The following is a 22,088-nucleotide window of genomic DNA, read 5'->3' as shown; positions in this document are numbered from 1 at the left end:
CTCCATGACAGGAGCCCACAGCAGTATCCCCAGGTGATTCTTCCCTCGTCCTCAGGTAACAGTCTGCTGACCAATCATTGGAAGACTTCTCGAGACGCTTTTCATTCACCTCTAAGGACAAGGCTTCCTGGGATCCATATGCAGAAAGCCAAGCTGAATCACATTATTGTTCCAACCACAGGAACCCAGTTTTTAAAAAATGGCAACGAGGACTGATAGCCTAGATCTTGGCTTTGGAAGTAGTTAGGGAAGAGAGGGAAAAAGAGGAGGCAAATGCTTACAAGGAGAGTCCTTTGAGTAACAGGAACTAGAAGGACATGGGTCATTTTCTTTTGTTAACTTCTGCTTTGAACCATGCAGTTGTATTTCTAACAATTTTGTAAGTGGCGGGAGGGTTGGGCAATTCTGGTTTCCCTTTCTACTGGCATGCATATGCCACATGAAGGAAACCTTTGCAGCCTGTTGTGGATATACCCAATGAAGAGAAACATGAAGACGCTATAGGGACAATTTAGGATGGTAGGTGTAAATTGTGGTGCTCTCAACCAATTAGTCATTTCTCACTCTTTTGCAATGTTTTTGGTGGCAGACGAGAGTATAGAAAGAGAAAAGAGGGGAAAGAGGAAAAGCAATAGAGTGAACAAGGGAGCAGAAATTTAAGCTGTAAACTCTTATTTTTTCTTTTTTTATTGAACTATAGTTGACATACAATATTATGTTAGTTTCAGGTGTATGACATAGTGATTTGACATTTAGGTACATTATGAAATGATCACCACAGTAAGTCTGGTAAACATCTATCACCATACAAAGTTATTACAATATTATTGACTATATTCCCCATGTTACATCCTCATAACTTATTTAGTTTATAAATGTAAGTTTGTACCTCTTAATCCCCTTCAGCTATTTTGCTGGGGCCCCTCTCTCCTCCCCTCTGGTGATCACCAGGTTGTTCTCTCTATCTATGAGTCTACTTCTGTTTTGTTTTGTTTGTTTTGTTTTTTGGATTCCACATATAAGTGAGATCATACGATATTTGTCTTTCTCTGTCTGACTTATTTCACTTAGCATAATGCCCTCTGGGTCCATCTAGGTTGTCACAAATGGTAAGATTTCATTCTTTGTACAGCTGAGTAATATTCCATTGCACAAAAACACTCATTCGAAAAGATATATGCACCCCTATGTTCATTGTAGCATTATTTACAATAGCCAAGATATGGAAGCAACCTAAGCGTCCATTGATGGATGAATGGATAAAGAAGATGTTAAACTCTTGTGGGTTGGTTTGTGTTTGCATTACAGAACAAGGGCACCGGGATTCTGCCTAATGCCTTTCAGCTGTGCCCATGGATGGTGGCAAGCTCGTTTGCCTTCTCCCCTTCTCCATGCCCACACACAATACTTCCGAGAGTGGAGCCAGATGGAGCTCACACTTGAATAAATAGGAAAATCAGCTTCATGCCTCTTCTATTTTATTTTGGATTTGCACCCTAAGTGCTGCCTTTCACCTCCTAAATCCCAACTCAGTTGCAAAAGTGAAGAGGATGCTGGAGAAGGAGGCCAAACTGGCCTGGTTGGCGTGGCTTCTGTTAGGCTTGTCACGCTCTTCCAAAAACGCTAGTTTAGTTTTGCTTCGATTGAACTTTTTGGGGAGTATTTCATACACTTATATCTTGGAATGGCTTCTCCCCCTCTGAAGAGAGCTTTCGTGGAGGCTGGTTGCTGATATTGACAAGATAGATGGGTTCCCTTAGTGTGGGGCTCAGAATTCCTATTTATCTATAGTCATTTTTCATATTCTATGTTCTCTATATACTTAGGCCCATTTGGGATCAAGGTAGGTTAATTACATGAAAGTGGATTAAAGTTAGGATTATGTTTGTATGTATTATAATAAAGAGCAAAATGTTTTCAGCGTTCAGCATTTTCACTTAATTTTTATTAGCAAAAATGTATTTGATTTTATTTTCAGTAATAATTTCTCTTCTAGATGCTTCTCAAATGGATTTAAAATAGCTACTCATCTTTGTTACCTAAAATCTTGACTACTGTAAACAGAGTGGTGTCTAGCCTATAGGGCACCTTTGTGTGTGTTAGAAAAAGGCGCCCTCAGTGGGAATGCACAGGACGAGGAGGCTGGTGGACGGCATCTTCATGAGAAGATGTCCCTTCCTCTAGGAAGATGCAGCCCTTTGCCATCTTCTGAGAAGGGCTTGGGATAGATTTCCATCCCCACTAACCCCCTTGGGCAGGGCCCTTGTGAACTGGCCCCGACGGTTCTAGATCTCTGTACTTGGCTGTCTCTGTTACATGGTGTGAGTGTCCAGGATTTGAAGGGCAGTGTAACCAGAAACTTTCTCCAATGCTGGGATGTCCTGGAAACAAAGCCAGAGGATGACTCCAGATTTTATAGTCATAACAGGTAGGGATTGCTGCACGACTCCTGGGATGCAAGAAATGTCACACTTCCATATTGTATGCAACAAACTATCTCTAGTTTGGTCACCCCTGTTGAAATTGGCAGGAAGCTCAGTAGTGGCCATTTGGGGCTTCCTCCCATTTCCACATTAGTAAAACAGCACAACCGGGATGGAGGCAGGGAGAGGGTGCATGCTGTCCTGGGGAAGAGTGCAGGTCTCTCTGGTTGCCTTACCTCTGTGTGTTGTCCCTGCCATTTGTCTGCGGCACTGCTCTAAGCAGGGGCCTGGCCACAGCCCACAGGCCATCCTTCTCCCCGCACATCCCTCCCTCCTCAGCGGCACTACATCCAAGGGGTCCCCACCATTTCCAGAAGTTTTCCTTTTGCTGCATTCTTGATTGGACAGCTTTCCTCTTCTTTCAGCTGGGTTATGAAGCCTGCACGCCCTGCTCTGCATTGGCACAGAGTGTTCCTTCAAACCACCCAAGCACCTCGACCTTTGGCAGGCAGAGAGGGTCCTGGCCCGAGACACACAAAAGGCTGGTCTCTTACTTGGGTGAGGTAGGGGAATGGATGAGTACTTTCCTCTCTCCCCAGTGATTCTTCCTGATGAAGCGGGTGCAGAGCACAAGGTAGTTTACCGGTAGATCACCCACTGCATTAAACACTCAAGAACTCACCAGTTACAGAATTTCCCAAACCCACCTTTTTTTTCCCTTTTTTTGGCATCTCTTATGGGCAACACACATATCATGAGGGAGACACGTTTAAGAAAAATTTTGCGTTCTGGTAGCTTAGAGTTTAAAGTGTGATAGAGGAAGAGAAAAAAACATACAAATTCCTGTAAATCAAGGTACAAAGGAATGAACAGAGAAACGAGTGAGGGGTTCAGAGAACGGAGAGATCCCACCTGGTGGGGGAGGGGAATCAGAGATCTCATGAAGGAGCCCTTGAGGGATGGGTGAGATCGCAACACTGTTCTGAACTGAAAGAACAACACATGTAAAAGTGGAGGACAGAGAGAGTGGGGGCTGCCTCCACTGAGACATCACAGTTTAAGGGGTGCAGGGGGGTGAGATGAGCAGGAGGCCACAGATTGAGGAGGAATTGTGGAAAGGAAGGATGTATTCATCTCCTTTGGCTGCTGTAACAAAATACCATGAACTGAATGGCTTAAGACAACAGAAGTTTATTCTCTCACAGTTCAAGAGGCTGGAGTTCTGAAATCAAGTTGCTGGCAGGCCCACACTCCCTTCAGAGGCTCTAGAAGAGAATCATTTCCTTGCCTCTGGTGGCCACATCACCCCCATCTCTGCCTCCAACTTCACATCACTTTCTCCTCTGTGTGTGTGGCATACAATCTCTCTCTGACTCTCTTATCAGGACACTTGTAATTGCATTTAGGGTCTAGTTGGAAAATCCAGGATAATCTCGTCATCTCAAAATCTTTAACTTAATCACATCTGCAAAACCCATGTTTTCTGAATAAGGTCACATTTACAGATGACAGAAATTAGGATGTGACAGCTTTGGGGAGCTATTATTTTGCCTACCAGAGAGGGTAAGACCCAGTGATCAAGAACCCGACAGCCATGCTGAGGGTGGCTGACCAGCCTTGGGAAATCATCCCAGACTTTTACATCAGGATTCCTAAAAGCTCACTCTGGAGAGGCTGAGAACAGGTAGCTGAGTCCTGCAAGCCAGGGATGAAGGAGGACTCTGTTTAGGAAGGGGCAATGGGCTGAGAAGGAGTGGGTGGATGGGAGCCATTGTGCAAATGTGATCGGTGAGTTTGGCAACTGCTTGGATGTGGAAAACAGAGAGAAAGACTCACCAAAGAGCACTTCCAACTCAGCTGATGGAGAGTTTAGTGGGATCTGCTAGTAGCAGAGTGGGGAAGGTGGGGCCATGAGCTGATTTGGTGAAAAAATTAATCTCAGTTTGCAAGAGGTTTGGTGGTAGAAAGCTGGACAATGATGGTCCCTCAAAATGATCCAAGAAAAACGGACTTTGGGTGAGTTTATTTTATTAATGTGATTTTGTTTTAATTTGGTTCAAAATATTGATTTAGTTTAGAACACAAAGAGACCAAAGTTAGTTCAAGAAACCCAAGAGTGAGTCCTGTTGTAGGGCCAGGTCTCAGAGACCAGACCTCAAACAAAGCTGTTGCTTCAGGCTCTCTTAGCAGAAGTTAACGGAGCTTTTCTTTAGAGATCATCTGGAAGGAAATTAGATCATCTCATGTTCCTCTTTGCTTCTCGAGCTCTGTGCTTCCAGTTCTACCTCAGACATCTCACATCTGCAGGCTTCTAATTTTTAATTCCTCTTCTAATCCCCCATTCTGAGGGCCCTTCCAATTGCTTTAGAAAAAAATCTCCCCTTCTCTCTTTTCCATTGATACATGGTTGATGAAATGAGAGAAGTGTCTGGGATTCAGATGTATTAAAGCTGTGATTTCTAAAGAAAAATATGACAATAAAAATCCAGTACTGTTGACTCTTCTGCTCGCCTAGAACGCCCTCCGTGAGTGGCCACAGAAGTCTCTATCTGCCGCATCATATTCTTTTCATCAAACTGATATAGCATTCATTTACTCCACCGATATTTACCGAATACCTCCTAAGTAGCAGGCACTTTTTTAAGTCCTAAAAGGCAGAGTTCCTGCCCTCGTGTTGTAACTATACAGCACATATATATTTACACACTCAGGCAAGAAAAAACACATTACCTTATGATCCTTAAGTTAATTATGACTTGAAGCTCCCATTCCACAAGGCTGGCAAAAAATTCAGTCTTGGGCATTATTGGAGACCTTTCCTCAGAACTCTTTAGGGTCATACAAACATCTGAAGACTTTCTGGGTTCCTGGAAAATGGGTGAAAGGACCTCACTAGTGTTCCGTCCATGGTAACCATCACTGATGTCCTTCTTCCCAAACCCTCATGGTCCTTTGAGGGAAGATGGCTGCCTGGCTTCTGTGCTGGGTGGGCCTGGGGCTCTTTGCTCCAGGCGGGAGGCCCTGTGTTCAAGGTCTTCCTCACATGGAGTTTCAAAGACTATGTTTCCTTCCCTTCAGTTTGCATAATTATTGAAGCCTTCTTGTCTGACATGATCAGGACAAGGGACAAGTGCTTGGCTCATCAATCCAGAAAGAGAGTTAAAAGAGGTAATTAAATGCATACTATCTTGGCAATTGTATTTTTAGCACAAAATATATAATTGTATGTTCATTTGCCAATCTTTTCACTTCGGTCCAAGACTTTTCCTTTGAATATGAGCATACTGTTTGGCGGTGTGATGATGTGATTAACTTTCTTCAAAAGGTTCCCACTCATAATTCATCATCTATAATGTTTGCCTTTAATTTCTTTATAGTACAGTGGCATTTTCAAGACACTTGTGAAACAATCTGAGGAAAGAATTTCCTATACTTTTTTTCTCCTCAATATTTTACAGTATTCCACCCACATCTAATTTGATAGGATTAGTTAATTGCCACTACCTAATTCGCTCCAAAACATTCAACTTAATTTTCATAGGAAGAGTTCTTCCTATTTATATTCACATTTCACTGATTTACATCTATTTTAATAATTGCATGGTTTCAATAACAAGTACAATAGGCATTAACACATTTAGGAATAAATTTAACTGACCCCTGATAAGCACATAACTCAACTGCCAGAGGCAGAAGTAGATGAGCATATTAGAGAGTGATCTATTGGCCACAGATATCCAGTGTGCTGTGGACATCAATCAGGATGTTTTTCAGAAGAAATGGAAAGCATAGGTTCATCTGTAGGGTTAAGTGGCGCTCAATTAGGAGAACTTCTACAATATTTGCAGTATCGGTTACAACTGTGCTTCCCTACCCTCTTGCCAATAGGTACCATCATTTGATGATATGGAGTAGAAAATCCTAAACGTTGAAACTTATGATGATGTCAAACAAAATATGTTTTAACTCTTCAGTTCTTGATGTTTCAAATTCAATTTCACTGCATTCTCTTAAATTGATAGGATATTTTAAGTTTATCTTTATTCATCCTCCAGGACCTCAGTTAAAGAGATGGTTTTAACTTCACTTTCTTTCTCTGTGCTCTTTTAATCCGTTCTATAGCTGTTAATGAAGAGTTAGCCAAAAAAAGGGGAAGAGGAAAGACAACAAGAGGCACGAAAGCTAATAATCTGACTTCTATATCAAATGGGTACTTGGCTCCTAAAGAGAGAGATACCCCTATATGGGCATCACATGGAACATGGCCCAGCAAAATGTGCCAGTAGGACATTTTTCTGGGCACCATTTGGGTTTTAAAAGGAAAAGAAGCCCCTCTGTTTCTGTATAGCAAGTTTTTGGATGTGGAACCAGAGGGAGGCACTGTTTGCTTGTGTTGTTGTAAAATGGCTCTAGATTTTCATCTCCCTTCTGGCTTCCAAGATTAGATGAGCGTGTCCATCCAGCCCGTCTTCGTAAGGTAAGATGATTTAGTGCATTCAGCCACATACGTGTTTCATTACTGGACTGGCCGCTAGAGCAATCTTTTCAAAGCACAGCCCTAATAGTGTCACCTTTTAGCTCAAAAAACCCTGACATGTCCCCTTGGCTAGTGAATTAAATCCCTACACTCTACCTGGCATTTAGGTCCCTCCAAACAAGGCTTGCCCACTTATGGCTCAGGGCTACCCTGTGCCTGCTGCCACCGAGGACACACCAAAATAGAGTGACTTTTTTCACATTTTGTAAGTAACGCTGTGTCCACGCACCATCTAAAATAATCTCCTGGACCATCTAAAATCGTCTTGAGTGGCATGTGCTCCACACCTTGGAAAACAATGCCTCACTCCTATGAAATGATAAGCAGCTAAAGGGCAAGAATGCATTCTTACTCCGCTTCTTGTCCTTTACCTTTCCAAGAATCTATTCCTTAGGCCTCTAATCCATGCCGTCTCCTTCTAGAGGACACTGAGGTGCCTCAGGAGCCACCACGTTATTTGATGGGAAGAAATGAGCAGTTATTTATGTAGCACTTGCCCATGGATTGGTCTGTCTTCTCTGAAACGTCAAGGTAGTAAGTTCTTCAGGCCCCTGGTCTTAGGATGTGTCTTCCCTCCAGTTGATGTGTGTTTATGTGGGAGGGGGTGTAAGTGTGGGGGAGAGAGTGTAGCAGAGGAAAACTGTAGGGTTTTCTGAACTCCCTTAATTCCCAAAGCTCTGTTCAGGAAATGCTCCAGTGTTTGGTAGTTGGGTTTGCAGTTTCCTATCTTAGATCAATGTTTTTTTAGGAGCTGGATAAGACTTTGGAAGTCATCTTCTCCCCCTGCACCCTGGCCTGCCCATTCCAAGTTCCTTTTATGGAGAAGGAAACCACGGTCCAGAGAACAGGTGTCCAACCCGCAATAACTCTGCCTGCAAGCCACACATTGGAATTGCATCCAGATGTTTGCCATAGAAATCCTTCTCAGTGGCTCTCCAGTGACTGACTCGAGTTGTTCACAGACTTTCTTCTTCCTTTCCCAGGCCGTGCTGAGCCCTCTCATAGCCATTGCGCTGAAAATATCCCAGATTCACGAGAGAACTGGCCGGAGGGGCCCCACCGTCATCACCTGAATGGAGGAAATCTCACTCATCAGGGCCAAAAGAGAGCGCTCGCGGGAGACACTTCACCCAGGCCTTCTTGCTACCTGTTTGTGCCTATTATGACTTTAAAAGAAACAAAAGATAATTTGCTAATGGGGGGTAGGGGATAGGTGGGAAAAGAAAAAAAATCTACTTTGTTTTGGTTTTGGACAGTTCTTCCAAATGCAACAGGGTCTTCAGTTGTCTGTTAAAGCTGCACTATCATTTGACATCTATATTTTTTCATACAAAGGAGACTCTCCTTTTGTGAAAGAATAAGTTGCCCGGGAATCTGTTAGTCAAGGCATCTGTGCATCAGTGGTGCCAGGTGAGAAAAGGTTCTGAAATCATGGAGGAAGGCTCAGTGCCAGGATTAAGCTGACCCTAAGCCATAGGTACCCCTGGGCAGACTTGAGAAGACCCTCCTCAGCATTGAAGACTTAGCTTTTCATCGTAGGTCAGGTCTCCCATGGGGGAAAGTTGTAGAACTCCTAATAGCCCACCTCATGCCCCCCAAGCACCTGATGGCCCACTCTTCCACCCTCCCTTCCCCAAAGTCTCTGTACCACCTTCTCTCACATCTTCTAAAGCTTTCTACAAATCACAAGGCACACTTTCAACAAAACATATCAAAGGGTGTTTTTCTCTCTTATTTTGTAAATAATATTATTTTAGCTATTAAGCCGGCTGCATTCCTTCAGATTCAGCCATTCACTCTGCTGGCGGGAAGCAGGTTCTCAGCAGAACTCTGCAGATGAATGCTTCACGTTTTCCGGGCCCTTCCTTGATTACATCACATAGGTTGATCATGGGTTGATACTAATTTTTTCTACGAAGGCAAAATACCACCATGTCTGATATCTTTCTGACGTTAGCTCTCTCTGTGGTCTTATCTCCCAATAAGGGCCTATTTTAATGCACTTGTTTGGACACAGTTCAGACCTTGCTTATAATGGCTATAAAAGGAGAGAATGAGATGCTATAAAAGTAGGAAATGAAGTGGATGCTGGAAGAAAACCTTACTGGTGGTACAGTTATGGGCCTGATGAGATGGAGGGGAGAAGGGGGAACCCTGCTGGAAAGCAGAGGGTCGCAACGGGCTTTCTTTGCCTAGGAAAAGGATCTTGCAGCTCTAGCAGCCTCTGTCTGTGCTCAGCCAGACACTTGGTGCATGGGACCTGTTTGCATATGTTTTGCTTCCTTGGGAACGGCACTCTCACTTATCGTGTCATTTGCACAGATGACGTGATGCACTTTGACTGTTAAGCAATGCATTATTGCTCTAGTCACGATTAGTGCAAGCAGGGAAACATTCCCAGTAAGGTATTTGTTTCCGTTTTCTATCTATGCTTCTCTCAGAAACTTGCTAGGACATTTAGTATCGAATAAAAAAGAAATTCATTATTTCAACCTTGTGCAAGGATTGTGGATTTTTGCTTGTCTATTTGTTTCGCCATTTGAGAAACTCCGGTGGTGGTCACCTATTCTGATAAGTCTGCCTTTCAGAACACTTGCAGGGGCTGGTTTTCATTATTGTGACCTTGGGAATTTATTAAATAAATGGAACAGACAAGATGAGTTGCTCAAAACTGCCTTTGGCAGCCGGCAGAAATTAAAATGGTGTCTAGTCTTTCATTGTAAATATCTTCATTTTAAAATAATAGGAGGGTGGCTTTGAGCTGAGATTCTAAAGAACTAGTTATGAAACTTATCAGCCCTGGAATAAAATTTGCCTTAGATCTTTGGTTGTCATCATCTTTAAAGTGGAGTCCATGATGGCCATCCATTCGCTACTCTGCTCTGTGTTGGTCAGCACAATTAGATTCATTCTTCGGTTTAGTCAGCTCTAAGTAAGAAAGTATCTATTTTTTCTCAAGTTGCTGAACTATTAATTATCTCTAACTTTCAAGTTCAAATGTACATTAATTCTCAGTTAAAAATCCTGTTTCTTTCATTATGGAGTATGTGTGTCCAGCAGCCCCAAAATAGATTCATTCATCGTTAACTCCTTCATTCATTTAGCAAACACTGATTAAGCAACTACTCTATGCAGAGTCCTGTTTTTGGTGAGCAAGGAGGTGTATAAAACGTTATTGCTGCTCCTATGAGATTGTAATTTGGGAACAAGAGGCTCTGACAAACGTATACAAAGAATCAGGTAGGCATGAATGTTGCAGTAGAGGCACAAGCAACCTGCTATGGGAATACACAGAGATTGACTCAGAGATGGCAGGACACTAGGCACTTGAGGAGTTTCTCAATGAGTAGAGTTTCTTGGGACTTATAACCATTTATATAATCTCACCAGGGGTGACTGTAGCAAGAACAAAGACTAGGAGTTGAGAGGTGGGATGGCTGGAGAGGAGGCCTTCTTTGGGTCTAGGGAGAGTTTGGCTTGGGTGACTGGAGTTGAAGCAGACACAAGGTTGTGAATATCGGGCAGAGCAAGTGCTTGGGCCCAGCTCTGGAAAGAAGCAGCTGCACATGCGCGTCCTCTTATCCTCAGGAGAGGTGACAGACCAGAAGTCACTCTTCTACACATAATGTTCTTTATGTTCTTAAAGGTGAAACTCCAGCAACCAGTATTTCTTAAGAGTAAATGACTGGAGAGGTCCAAGAATTTTGTGGAGACCATTATAGAAGAGATTATGGATAGAATGTAGCCACTGTCAGGGACACTCTTGAGATCAGCTAATATTGAGGGGTTCACTCACTACACCATGTGCCCCAGAACAAGGACAAGCAACAGTATATATAATGTGGTGGTTCCCAACCAGGGCAGTACCACTCTCCATGCAGGGGATGTTTGGAAATGTGTGTGTATATGTGCCAGGGAGGCATTTAGTGGGAGGGGACCAAGGATGCTGAATATCCTGCCAGATGTCAGCCAGTCCCCTAGAACAAAAAGTTGTTTTGCCTCATCCATGATTCTTGAGTTTATTAGCTGACTTTGAAAATGGGTAGGCAGCCATTATTAAAATGAGATCACTTATCAGATCTTATTGATCCAAGACCTAGCGTACATCCGCAGTATTCATAGGACAAATAGTGTTGCATGATGTTGCGGACTGAAAGGCTTAGACATGACGTGAAGGCTTTCTGCACAGGAAGCCTCAGATTGATGACTACGCCCATGGCGGCACATTGGTCTGGCAGGTGGCTGCACCGAGCCAGTGTTCTCTGCAGATAATTCAGGCAATGACAAGGATAATGCTGTGGTGACTTCTGATTGGCCAACTGTGGGTCAGTGTAAGGCATGGGTATTACTTTGACAATAATATCCATCAGCCATGGCAGGTGTTGGGAGTTTGAAAAGCACCTGCGAGACCTGGTAGTGACATAAGAGACGACTCCATTTTATTGCTTGATCACATGGACACTGAAATCCCAGACATTTACCTTGAGGAGATTTCCATTCCTGAGTGGAGAAGGGTCTGAGAAATCACGCACCTTTGGAAATGATGTAACTGCCAGTAAGTCTTTGGCTCTTCAACAGTTACAAACAGCAAGAGATTATCCAAGATATCAGAGCTTAGCAGAATGCCTGCTCCACTCCAACCAGCTGGAGTCCTTGTCGGTGCAAATGGCTCATGCAGTTGACAGCCCACTTGGTATGTGAATCAGCTTAAGTTGTCACGGAAGGTTATAGAATATTGTGAAGATATGCCTCATAAACCCATGTCTTTATAATCTTTCCATGCCTTTTAGCACCTAGTATATGCCCTGCAATATAGGTGAGCTGGAGAGATACCTCACCAAAGACTCTGTGTTTAAGTAGAATCTTGAGGAATGAATAAGATTGTCAGTAAAAGCACTTGTGAGTTTTCGAGTGGAGGGGTTAAAAATATACACACTACATCCAAGATGTGCGAGAGATGCAGCATAACGCATTCTATAACTGACCTTATCATGCTCATCTTCTGGGGGACGGGGCAGTGAGTGCTTAAACTTGCTTCTCCGAGGGACATCATGAGATTAAAATAATGGAAAACCATCAACTCTGAGGACTTCCCTTCCCTGTTGACGTGAGCCTACCATTGACATTGGAGAGGAGGGGATGAGCAAAGACTCTGCAGTGGAGGTTTGCCTGTTCTCCACTTTCTCACAGTCCAGGTGCCCTCCCTGCCATTCATGGAATCATGGTTCTCAATCTCTCACCATTGGTTTTATCATAAACTTGCGGAAGAAGGGATGCAATGTCTGCTTCCCCTGAGTGACTCCTCCAAGGGTGGCCAAGGAACTCTTACTAACCACAACAGGACACTTTTGTCTCACTTGCCCGGTGGGTTTTAATTGCTGGGGCTCTCAAATTTAGGTTTTGGGTAATACCCATGTTCTTGATGCTTACTCCAGAGTACATGTGGTAAAAAAAAAAAAAAAAAAAAGCAATAAATGCCTATTAGTAGTATTTCTTTTCAAAAAGCACCTAGCTTATTTTCTGAACCAATAGTTGGCGTTCAATAATGTTGGGGTTCGTAAAAAGATTAACTCATCTGGATGCTGTGTTAGTTTTTCCTGGAGAATAAAACTTTGACTTACTTTCCTCTATTGGTTTTTTTTTTTTTCTGATACAAAACAATGACAAAAAGCGTGGATGTTTAAGTACAAAATTTATTGCAGTAAAGAGATTAAAACAGTGTTCTTATGTAAACCAAAATTAACATTAGTTTCACATGACTGCCAGCAGTTAGAAAAACCATCTATTACAACTGCAAACTCTGGATGAGAGCCCAGTGATCAAGTTGTTCAGGTCAGGGAATGTGCTCAGACCCCAGGGGAAATTTCAGGGTAACCATCTCAGTAGAGGGACAGAAAGAGATGACAAGAGAGGAATAATAAAATTGCACTGCTAATAAATGATTGCTTCCTGTTGAACAACCGTGAGTGACCTTCATATCCATCATGCCGTCGACGTCAAGGATGCAAATCACAGATGCCCAGATTCATGCTTCATGGAAAGGGACTGAGATTTCATTTTATGTGGCTTCCTGCGCACTTGTCAAGACCTGCTTAATTCGTGTACTCAGCAATAATGGGGAAGAGGAGGCCACAGAGGCCCCATCCCATCTGGATAGCCCTCTTCCTCCTTGAAAGAGCTTCATCCTTCCCTCCAACTGTCCACAGCCCTGCCTGTGCCCACTCGCCAGGGGCTGTCTGTAATGATTAGGAACCGTCTTTCCTCAGCAGTATAATGATCGGATGGAAGGGAACTACACCATAACGAGAGCCAAGCAGAAAACATGGGGGCTTATTTACATTTTAAAAAAGAAACCAGCTGGTTAACCGTAAAGCAGCCTCTGCTGCCTCGACAAGAGCTTTAGGCACGGCAGCATCCCTGGGGCTCCACCTCCTGGTAGGGCCCACTTTCTAAAGGGGGAGAGAAGTCCCAACTGCTCCCTGGGAGGAGGAAAATAAGACAGGGTTAACCCAGCACCAAAGTTTGAAGTAAATATGCCCTCGTGCGTCCCTCTATGGACCCTTTTCACCCTCTTGGTAACAGTTGTGTGTTATTGGAAAAGTTTCTTAACTTCTCAAAGTCTCAGCTTGTGCATCTGTAAAATGGGAATAACCATAGCACTGATCTCTGAAAGATAAAATGAGGGCTAAATAAAATGCATACAAAGTTTGCAGCACAGAGCTCTCCGTGTAAAAGACATTTCATCACCGGTAGGTATGAATCCAAACATAAATTCCTCACTTGACAGAGGAGGAAACTGACGGCTGGAGACATGAAGGTTCTTGTCCAAGCTCAAGAGCATCAGGCTGCATCTCTTTCCACCACCTGACTTGTCCTCTTGCATTAAAACATAGAATAAAATATAATAAAGCTAAAGAGGAATGATTGGGTTTTAAAATAAATGTCCCAAGTCTAAAAAGGGATGGATCTAGATTTGGAGACACAAAGAATTTCCTGTTAATGATCAAAGTACTACATACTAGTCTCCTTGCTTTCAAACTCTAGTGATTTACAAGAGAAGTCATTGAACCATAGGGGTCTATTTTAAAAATTTTCAAAACTTATGTCAAATTCTACATTGATACAACCTATGGCTAGGAAAAATTCTTTTTTTCCTGAATTCAGTGTATTATGGATTTTTAAGTATTTTGTGTATTCAACTTGAGTCTCTAAAAATATCTTGTCAAATCCGCTTGTACAATGATTCTGTTTAAAAAATACTCATTTAAAAGTTGGTGTTTGAAGCATTTTGAAAGCAAATATTACAGTCACTTTCCTTTCATATAGAAGTAATATACCCATAATTAAAATAAGATAATATAAAACAACATTCAGGGGTTCCAAGGGTAAATCTCCCACAGTGTAAATTACTGTGTCACTCTGGTTGTATGGAAAATGGAGATAACTATGAAACCAGCCAACAAGACACTGAACAACCCACAAAATAAATGAGAATGCCCCTTCATTTCTAGCGTAATTTCCCTTTGTGATTATTAGGTGATGTAGGCGTGACGGCACATAGCCATCCCATCGAGCAGCATCTATTCCTGCCTGTTGGGCACAGAGGTGATGGGAGGGCAGTTGAGTGAGACCAGAAAGCCCTTCTGTGGAACAGAGCTCTCTCAACAACACTTTTGCAGCCCAAAAATTCACCTGGGTTGGGATTAGTGCGAATCCTTTGAAATGTTTACTTAGTGCTGACCATACCCTTCCAGGGCCCGGACCCTGCACTTGCAGGCCAAGCACCTCTGTGGACTTGCATTGCTGTCACACACAGCATCCCCTCAGCGAGCTGTCTCTCATGTGTGGTCCCTGCTGTGGCTCTTCCTCCCACAGTCCCTTGCCTGTGTTTATTATTAGCAGCTGTCTCCCTTGAGGGTGCGGCAGGAGTGCTGGAGACTTCCCCTGCTTCAGCACTCCGGGCTTTGCCTCTCAGCATCCTGAGATGGCCTTGCTGCTGCCTCCCTGTCTGCTACAGACTCTTCATAGGACGGTGGAGCCTCTGGGTGGGCATCATTTTCATCCTCAAATTCAAGGCCCATCCCTGTGTACAGAGGTGGAGGAACATTCGAGGCCTCTCCCTCTGCAGGACAGGTTTGCTTTTCGGCATGAAGGCTCTCTTCATAAGCAGGAGGGTAAAAATCTGGCCTGGGGGACAAAATGCCACCAAACACATGTGTTATTTGAGTGGTTAATGCCAAAGAAGCATATGTCTGCCTCTCTCAAATCACATTGTGTGAAGTTAAACTGTTAAGAAACATTGATTTTGAAACAGATGCACTTCTTCCCTGGCATCCCCAGTTTTTTAAAAATGTGCTGTTCTTCCAGCATAATCCTCTTTATCAACCATAGGATGTATGCCTCTATAGCCATGTTTTCCCCAGTGGGTTATTCCAAGCTATTCCCTCTCTCTTACTCATTGGAACCAGGGACTTTCAGTGTGAGATCCTTATCATGGGGACCTTGACTGTGGAACTTCTCTCTACCCAGTTATTTAGTCCATCCACATCCTTGTCTTCATTCACACACATTGTCTGCTACTCAATTGCACTCACTGTCTTGGATCCTCACAGCCAACAAAATAATGAATGAAAATCAGCTGCATGCAGATTCCTGAACTATATCAGATGCTTCTCTTTCTCCTATCACGCTTTTAAGTCTCAGCAGCTAGTTTCCCTAAAAAATACTCATTTCTCAAACTACTTCAACTGACGACTTTATGTAGGTTTCACATGCAGCTCTTTCCATGCCAACAGGCCAACGGCTAAAGCAACCTTTCAAGCCAGAGCTGATGTACTCATTGGTAATCTTGCCCAATGTTACTAATTGCTAAATCCTTCTGGCTTCTCCATCATGAATGGGATTGGGGGTGGGTGGAGGTAAGGAAGAGAGAGGGTGATCTCGGTTGAGTTGTGTATTTATAGAGCAAATCCTTCCAGTGCCTACAAGGAGTGTTTATGGTGTGTAACCACAACAGAACAGGGACTGCCATTTGGAGCCACAGATCCATTCCAAATGTTACCAGGCCTGATGCCAAATAGCTGAAGGAGCTGTCTACTGTACGGCATAAATCTCATTCTCTACTCAGAATAGCCAAGGCTGTGTCATGGGGCACATGTGTGAAGACACTGAAGACAGAAAGGTAAGCCAATCCCTGGACTGATTTGAGAGGCTCCAGGATGACTGCTGCCCGCCCAAAATCCCGTCAATGACTCCCAATCCCCACCTCCTGTGCCAATTCACATTCCCAGGACCCTGAATCCCACCATTGCAGACACATTTGATTTGATACCTCTACCTCGGTACCCATTGTGAATACAAATCCTTCTGAGAAATGTAACTTTCCGTTGACTGACTTAGTAGCCATTCTGAGTGGGCTGGGCATCCATTACTTGCAACAGGAAGAGACAGTAAAATGGGAGTGTCTTGATGTCCATAATTTACTTTACAATGTTTCAGAACAGCACAGTGTAACGTTATGCCTGTGTTGGTAAATTTAAAGTACTTCCTGAAGGTAATCAGTTACTCTTACCAGGAATTCACATTTCAGGGGCAATCATTTAACATTTATACAAAAAAAAAAAAAAAAATCACCACTCTAGAAGCATCTTCTACAGTCACTTTAATTATCTTATTTATTGTTTTTTGCTGAGAAAGATTAGCCCTGGGCTAACATTTGTGCTAATCTTCCTCCACTTTTTCTGTGGGCTGCTGCCACAGCATGGCTGGCAGGTGGTGTAGGTCCGCGCCCAGAATCCGAAACTGTGAACCTGGGATGCCAAAGTGGAGCACACGAACTTAACCACTACGCCACGGGGCCAGCTCCGGTTATCTTAATTTTTGATCAAACCCAGGGACCTCACTAGTTAGTATAATAAACATTGGAAATGGGTTTGGTTATTGTAATTAGTATATTAGCGTATATCATAATTAGCATAGTAATATAAAAACTCAACCAACATCGGTAAAATTACTTGTATTCAAGATACATGGAGTGGCTAAAATATTTTAGATAGATGAGGAGGGCAAGAAAATGTATGGAGGCTTGCAGCTTGCACCTTAGGGATGATGCCTGAGGTTTCATCCCTAAATGGTCCCAAGTTCAGCTAAGAATTAGGAGCTTTCTGGTTGTCTGATACTGACCATAAGGTTAACTGAAATTTTTTTATTATGGTAGAATATATATATAATATAAAATTTACCACTCTAGCCATTTTAAGTGTACAGTTCAGTGGCATTAAGTATACTCACGTTGTTGTGCAACCATCTCCATTATCTATCTCCAGAACTTTTCCATCATCCCAAATGGAAAGTCTGTACTCTTTAAACAATGACTCCCCACCTCCCCACTCCCAGCCCCCAGTAACCACTCTTCTACTCTCTGTCTATGAATTTGACTGCTCTGGTTACCTCATTGTAATCTTACAGTATTTGTCTTTTCTTGTCTGGCTTATTTCACTTAGCAAAATGTCTTCAAGGTTCACTCATGTTGCATTATGCATCAGAATTTCCTTCCTTTTTTAGGCTGAATAATATTCTGTTGTTTGTATGTACCACATTTTGTTTATGCACTCATCCACTGATGGACATATGTGTTGTTTCTACCTTTTGACCTTTGTGAAGAATGCTGCTATGAACATTGCTGGACAAATATCTGTTCAAGTCCTGCTTTCAATTCTTTTGTCTATATGAAAGTAGAATTGCTGGATCAAATACTAATCCTACATTAAATTTTTTTGAGGCATCTCCACACCATTTTCCACAGCGGCTGCACCATTTTACATTTCCCCCAACAGTGCACAAGGTTTCCAATTTCTCCACATCCTCACCAACACTTGTTTCCTGTTTTTTTTTTTTAAAGATTTTATTTTTTCCTCTTTCTCCCCAAAGCCCCCCGGTACATAGTTGTATATTCTTCGTTGTGGGTCCTTCTAGTTGTGGCATGTGGGACACTGCCTCAGCATGGTTTGATGAGCAGTGCCATGTCCGTGCCCAGGATGTGAACCTACGAAACACTGGGCCACCTGCAGCGGAGCGTGCGAATTTAACCACTCGGCCACGGGGCCAGCCCCCCATTTTTTTTTTTTTATAATAGCCATCCAAATGGGTGTGAGATGGTAAGGTTAACTGAATCTTACCTCTGGAATATTATTGCCTTGCCTCGAATGAATCTTTCATGCAAGGTGTGATCAGAACACCTGAGAGGATGGCAAGCTGGGCCTTCACTGACCTCATGAAGAGGGTGCAAGGCTGCTTTTATGCTGGCTTGCTCATTTGTTGTGTGGCAAAATTTGGTCTGGGACTTGCTTTCCTTATAACTTGGTAGTCAGGTTATGGGGACTAACTAACCATCACCTGCCTCTAAGGACAGCTTCCGTGACACAACAAAAGAACCTAAGAGGTAGGCCTCTTAAATTGACTTAGGTAAGTCTTCACTCGGGGAGAAGTGAGGAGGATGCTTCTCTGAGGCAAATTCCCCTTACTTCATGGTTTTCCCCAAAGACCACACCATTCTTCCTATGGACTAAGCCCATGGTAATTTCCCAACAATAAATGTTTGGAGAATACAGACATATAGCCCCATGGGACATGCAAGTTGCTCCACAGTAGAATTAGAAGTCATTCAGCTTTTCCAAAACTCAGTCCCCATCTCAGCCCTCCTTAGTCCTCTGGCTTCTTGGCACATACCTGTCCACTGTGGCCAGGGGCAGGGCCCCATGAGCAAGGTGTTGTCTGAGCACATGGTTGAATACCCCTTTGCTTTCACTCGCCTGGCGGTAGGTGCTCCAGAAAATTCCACTCAGAAGGATCACAAAGCCAAGAGGCAGGATCAGGTTCCCAGGACAGTCAAGTGTCGAGCCTGAGGAAATGAAGATGGCCCCCAGGCAGATCATCAGGAAGCCCGTCAGGAGGGCAAGGGCACAGAGAACCAGACGATTTCTGTTCTGCATCCCTGCTCCTTGGGAAGCCAGCTCCCTGACCCCGCCACTCCTCTGCTTCCTTTGCTGGGAGAGAATGCTCTCATTAGCCAGCTCACAGCTTTATACACTCTGGGACCAAATGGCCTTTGGACAATTAAATGGAGCAAGCACTTAGAGGCTATTCATTAACCATTGAAAGTAACTATAATATCCTTGGAGGATTAACCTAAAAACATATCATCGGGTACTCCAAGAATGAGTGGCTTCCCAGCGCTGTCTTGCTCTTCCAAGCTGGATAGGACCCTCAGGTGGCCCCAGTTACTTGAGGGAAGGTCTCCCATCCTTTGATTAAAAGGGCGCTGGTCTCTTAATGCGCACAGTGGGTAATCCCCCACGAATGCTGGAGAAATCAGCATTGTTTGATGAACTAGCTTCTTCAGGGTTTGGCAGGGGGTCCTTTGCTGATTTCTTCTTTCTCTGTGCTAAAAAGACGTTTGGAAAGGCTCTTGACATGTTTGTCTTGCCTCTCTCAATGAATCTCTCTTTATTGCCCTCACACTGTGAAATTGGAGAAATTCCAAGAGAAAAGCCCATGGGTGACCTCCCTGATTCCTTCTCTGCTGACAAGAAGATGAGCATCTGCAGAGGGGGAAGGAGAGAGCTGGAGATAAGGATTGTAAGAGACAGAGCTTTAGGAATTTGGGGAGAATTCTGGGGATGGTTGTAAAAGGTCATGACCTGGTAACTTCTGTCTGATTCTGGTTTTGTGTCTTTCCCATTGTTGGGCCCAAATGTTGAGATCCTAGAGTCACTTCTGGTTAATACATAGTCATTTGATAAAAATTTTTTGCTTATTGCTTAACCACTGGCCACCATTCTTGGCTTACTAGAAATATTTGAACCAAATCCCACCCTTTCTGCTCTCAAAAATGGCCACAGGCATTTGATAAAAGAGTGTTCCCTAAAGTATGCAGCATGTTACCATCTCCAGGAAAAACAAATAAACACTTGTGAAAAGCTCTGCCTATTCAATCCCTACTCTACCTCACACGCAGCTTAGGGTTTCACAGAACACACTAACACATTAAGGCTCTGAGAAGTCCTGCAATCTTTTTCCTTTCATAGAATACATATTAAATAAAATTTGTTTTGGTAGATACTGCTTAAAAAATGCTCCCTGTCCTCTCCTCAACACCATTGCTCTATGTCGCGTTGCCTCAAAAACTCTTTCCAGAACCATCCTTCTGTTTTTGGTCTGGAATTTGTTTTTTCTATCTCAACCATCTTTCGTTGCAGACACCGTGTTCCAGATCTGGTTCATGCCCTGATTCCTTCCTTTATTATTTGATGCTTTGGCAAAGTCTGCTGCCCAGAGGGACTCTGGGTCACTTTCAACCAGGGAGATTGTCTTCATTCCTCTTTGCTACACCTCTACCCCACGATTCCATTACCATCATTTTCATTTACTTTCTCTGGAAAAAGCAGTCTCGGTGTAGTGCCCCAGTAATTCCATGTCCACCTTCTAGCCTTATACCCACCATCTAGTCAGCTCTACCGCCATGTCATGGGCTAGAAGAGAGGAAGAGAGAGAAAGACACTCTCAAAATGATCAGAAGTGATATAAGGCACTTCTCCATTCCAGCTCCTAACCCCTACCTTTATTAGCTTCATCCCTTGCCCTGAACAATTCTCATCTTCTGGTCTTGATATTATCCTTGCAATCTTAAAACAACCCTTCTCTCTCCTTCCCCAGTCCATCTTGAGGTTGGCAGATTTCTAAGATGCCAATTAATGATTCCTGTCTCCTGGTATTCATGTCCTCTTGAGTGTGAGCTGAATGCAGTGACTAGATTCTAACCTACAGAATAGGGCAAAAGTGATAGAATGTCACTTCCATGATTAAGTTACAAAAGATTGTGACTTCCTTGTGTTAGCAGCCTCTCTCTGTTGCCCTTGTGGCTTGCACCCTGTGAAGAAGGAAACTGCCATATTGGAGAGGCCCACATGATAAGGAACTGAGGGCAGCTTCTGGCCAACAGTCAGTAAGAACTGAGGCCCTCAGTCCATCAGCCAGGGAGGAACTGCATCCTGCCAATGACCATGTAAACTTGGAATCAAATCCTTGCTCAGGTGAGCCTTGAGATGACTATACCTCAAGGAAGACCCTGACTGAGAGACCTTGAAGCCAAGGACCCAGCTAAGCCGTGCTCAGATTCCTGACCCACAGAAACTGTGAGATAATGAGTATGTTGTTTTAAGCTGCTAAGCTTTGTGGCAATTTGTTAGGCAGCAATGGATAACTAAGACAGTTCTTCAGGACTTAGAAATGAGGGGAGACAATCGTGTTAAGAGTTTACCCAGTACTTGGTGCATAGAAAGTGCCCTAGCCAAGTTAAATATAATCATCTTCATCATTACTGTTATTATCATCACTGCTGGGAAAGACCCAACATTCCCAACTGAAAGGTCTGCACTAGGAATTGGGTCCCAAGAACAGATAAATGGTAGAGCCCCAGAGCTGCTATTAAGCATTAGAATAAGGAGGGATGGCACTCTTGATGGAACTGCCCACCTATAGGGTCGGGCTTCTTTGTTATAAGCCAAGGCTGGAAGATGAATCTGACTGGGCATTACGACAGATCAGGCCTATTTCCTGCGATCACACGAATATATGAGCAAATGAGTCTCTCTATGCTTTCTCTCCTCCAGTCCCAAGAACGGATGGCCAGTGCCTTATAGTTTGTCAGACAGGTTCCTCCTCTCCAAAAGCCTTTAAGGAGGCTCCTGTCATGAGAGCAGTGTCTCATTGTTGTTGTTTTGTTTATTTGTTTGGTGAGGAATTGAGTAGGAAAGAGCAAGATCCAAGAGGTGGCAGGAGGATGCAAGGAGGTAGTTACTTGACCTAAAATGTATGTGAAATAAAGAGCAAGTCCCTGGCCTTGGAGCATTTGAGGAGTTCATCTGGGGTGATGTGGGGCATCCAGGATAAAGTATAGGAGAATCTGCATATTTGAAGGGAGTAGATGAGAAAAGGAGAAAAACAAGATGCAAAGATGGAGTATTGCTGGGGACCATGTATCTTTGTCATGGTAATTGTGACATACTAGTGAAGGATTTATGTAGAAGTTATTTTTGCATGTTTGTGTTTATTATTATTATTAAATAAAC

At 43.3% G+C, this 22,088-nt stretch overlaps 2 protein-coding genes across 2 annotated transcripts in view; one reads left to right on the top strand and one right to left on the bottom strand.

Annotated features, from left to right (window-relative positions):
- Window positions 1-9,452, top strand: part of PGM5 (phosphoglucomutase 5) — a 168,336-nt gene extending 158,884 nt beyond the window's left edge. The window contains exon 11 of the mRNA XM_046664680.1: window positions 7,944-9,452. Within this exon, the coding sequence (XP_046520636.1) occupies window positions 7,944-8,033 (90 nt within the window). The 3' untranslated portion in view covers window positions 8,034-9,452. The remainder of the gene's footprint in view (window positions 1-7,943) is intronic.
- Window positions 9,453-12,635: 3,183 nt separating this feature from the next.
- Window positions 12,636-18,985, bottom strand: TMEM252 (transmembrane protein 252). The gene is made up of 2 exons (XM_046664732.1): window positions 18,688-18,985; window positions 12,636-15,147 (listed from the first exon to the last, which is right to left on the bottom strand). Exons 1-2 carry the CDS (start codon window positions 18,948-18,950, stop codon window positions 14,910-14,912), a joined length of 501 nt encoding a protein of 166 aa, XP_046520688.1. The 5' UTR covers window positions 18,951-18,985; the 3' UTR covers window positions 12,636-14,909.
- Between the last annotated feature and the right edge of the window lie 3,103 nt (window positions 18,986-22,088).

The sequence above is a fragment of the Equus quagga genome, chromosome 6 (genome assembly GCF_021613505.1).
Source record: "Equus quagga isolate Etosha38 chromosome 6, UCLA_HA_Equagga_1.0, whole genome shotgun sequence".
NCBI classification, from domain to species: domain Eukaryota; kingdom Metazoa; phylum Chordata; class Mammalia; order Perissodactyla; family Equidae; genus Equus; species Equus quagga.
The sequence above is the reverse complement of the archived record's forward strand: the minus strand, read 5'-3'. Positions and strand labels throughout refer to the sequence as shown.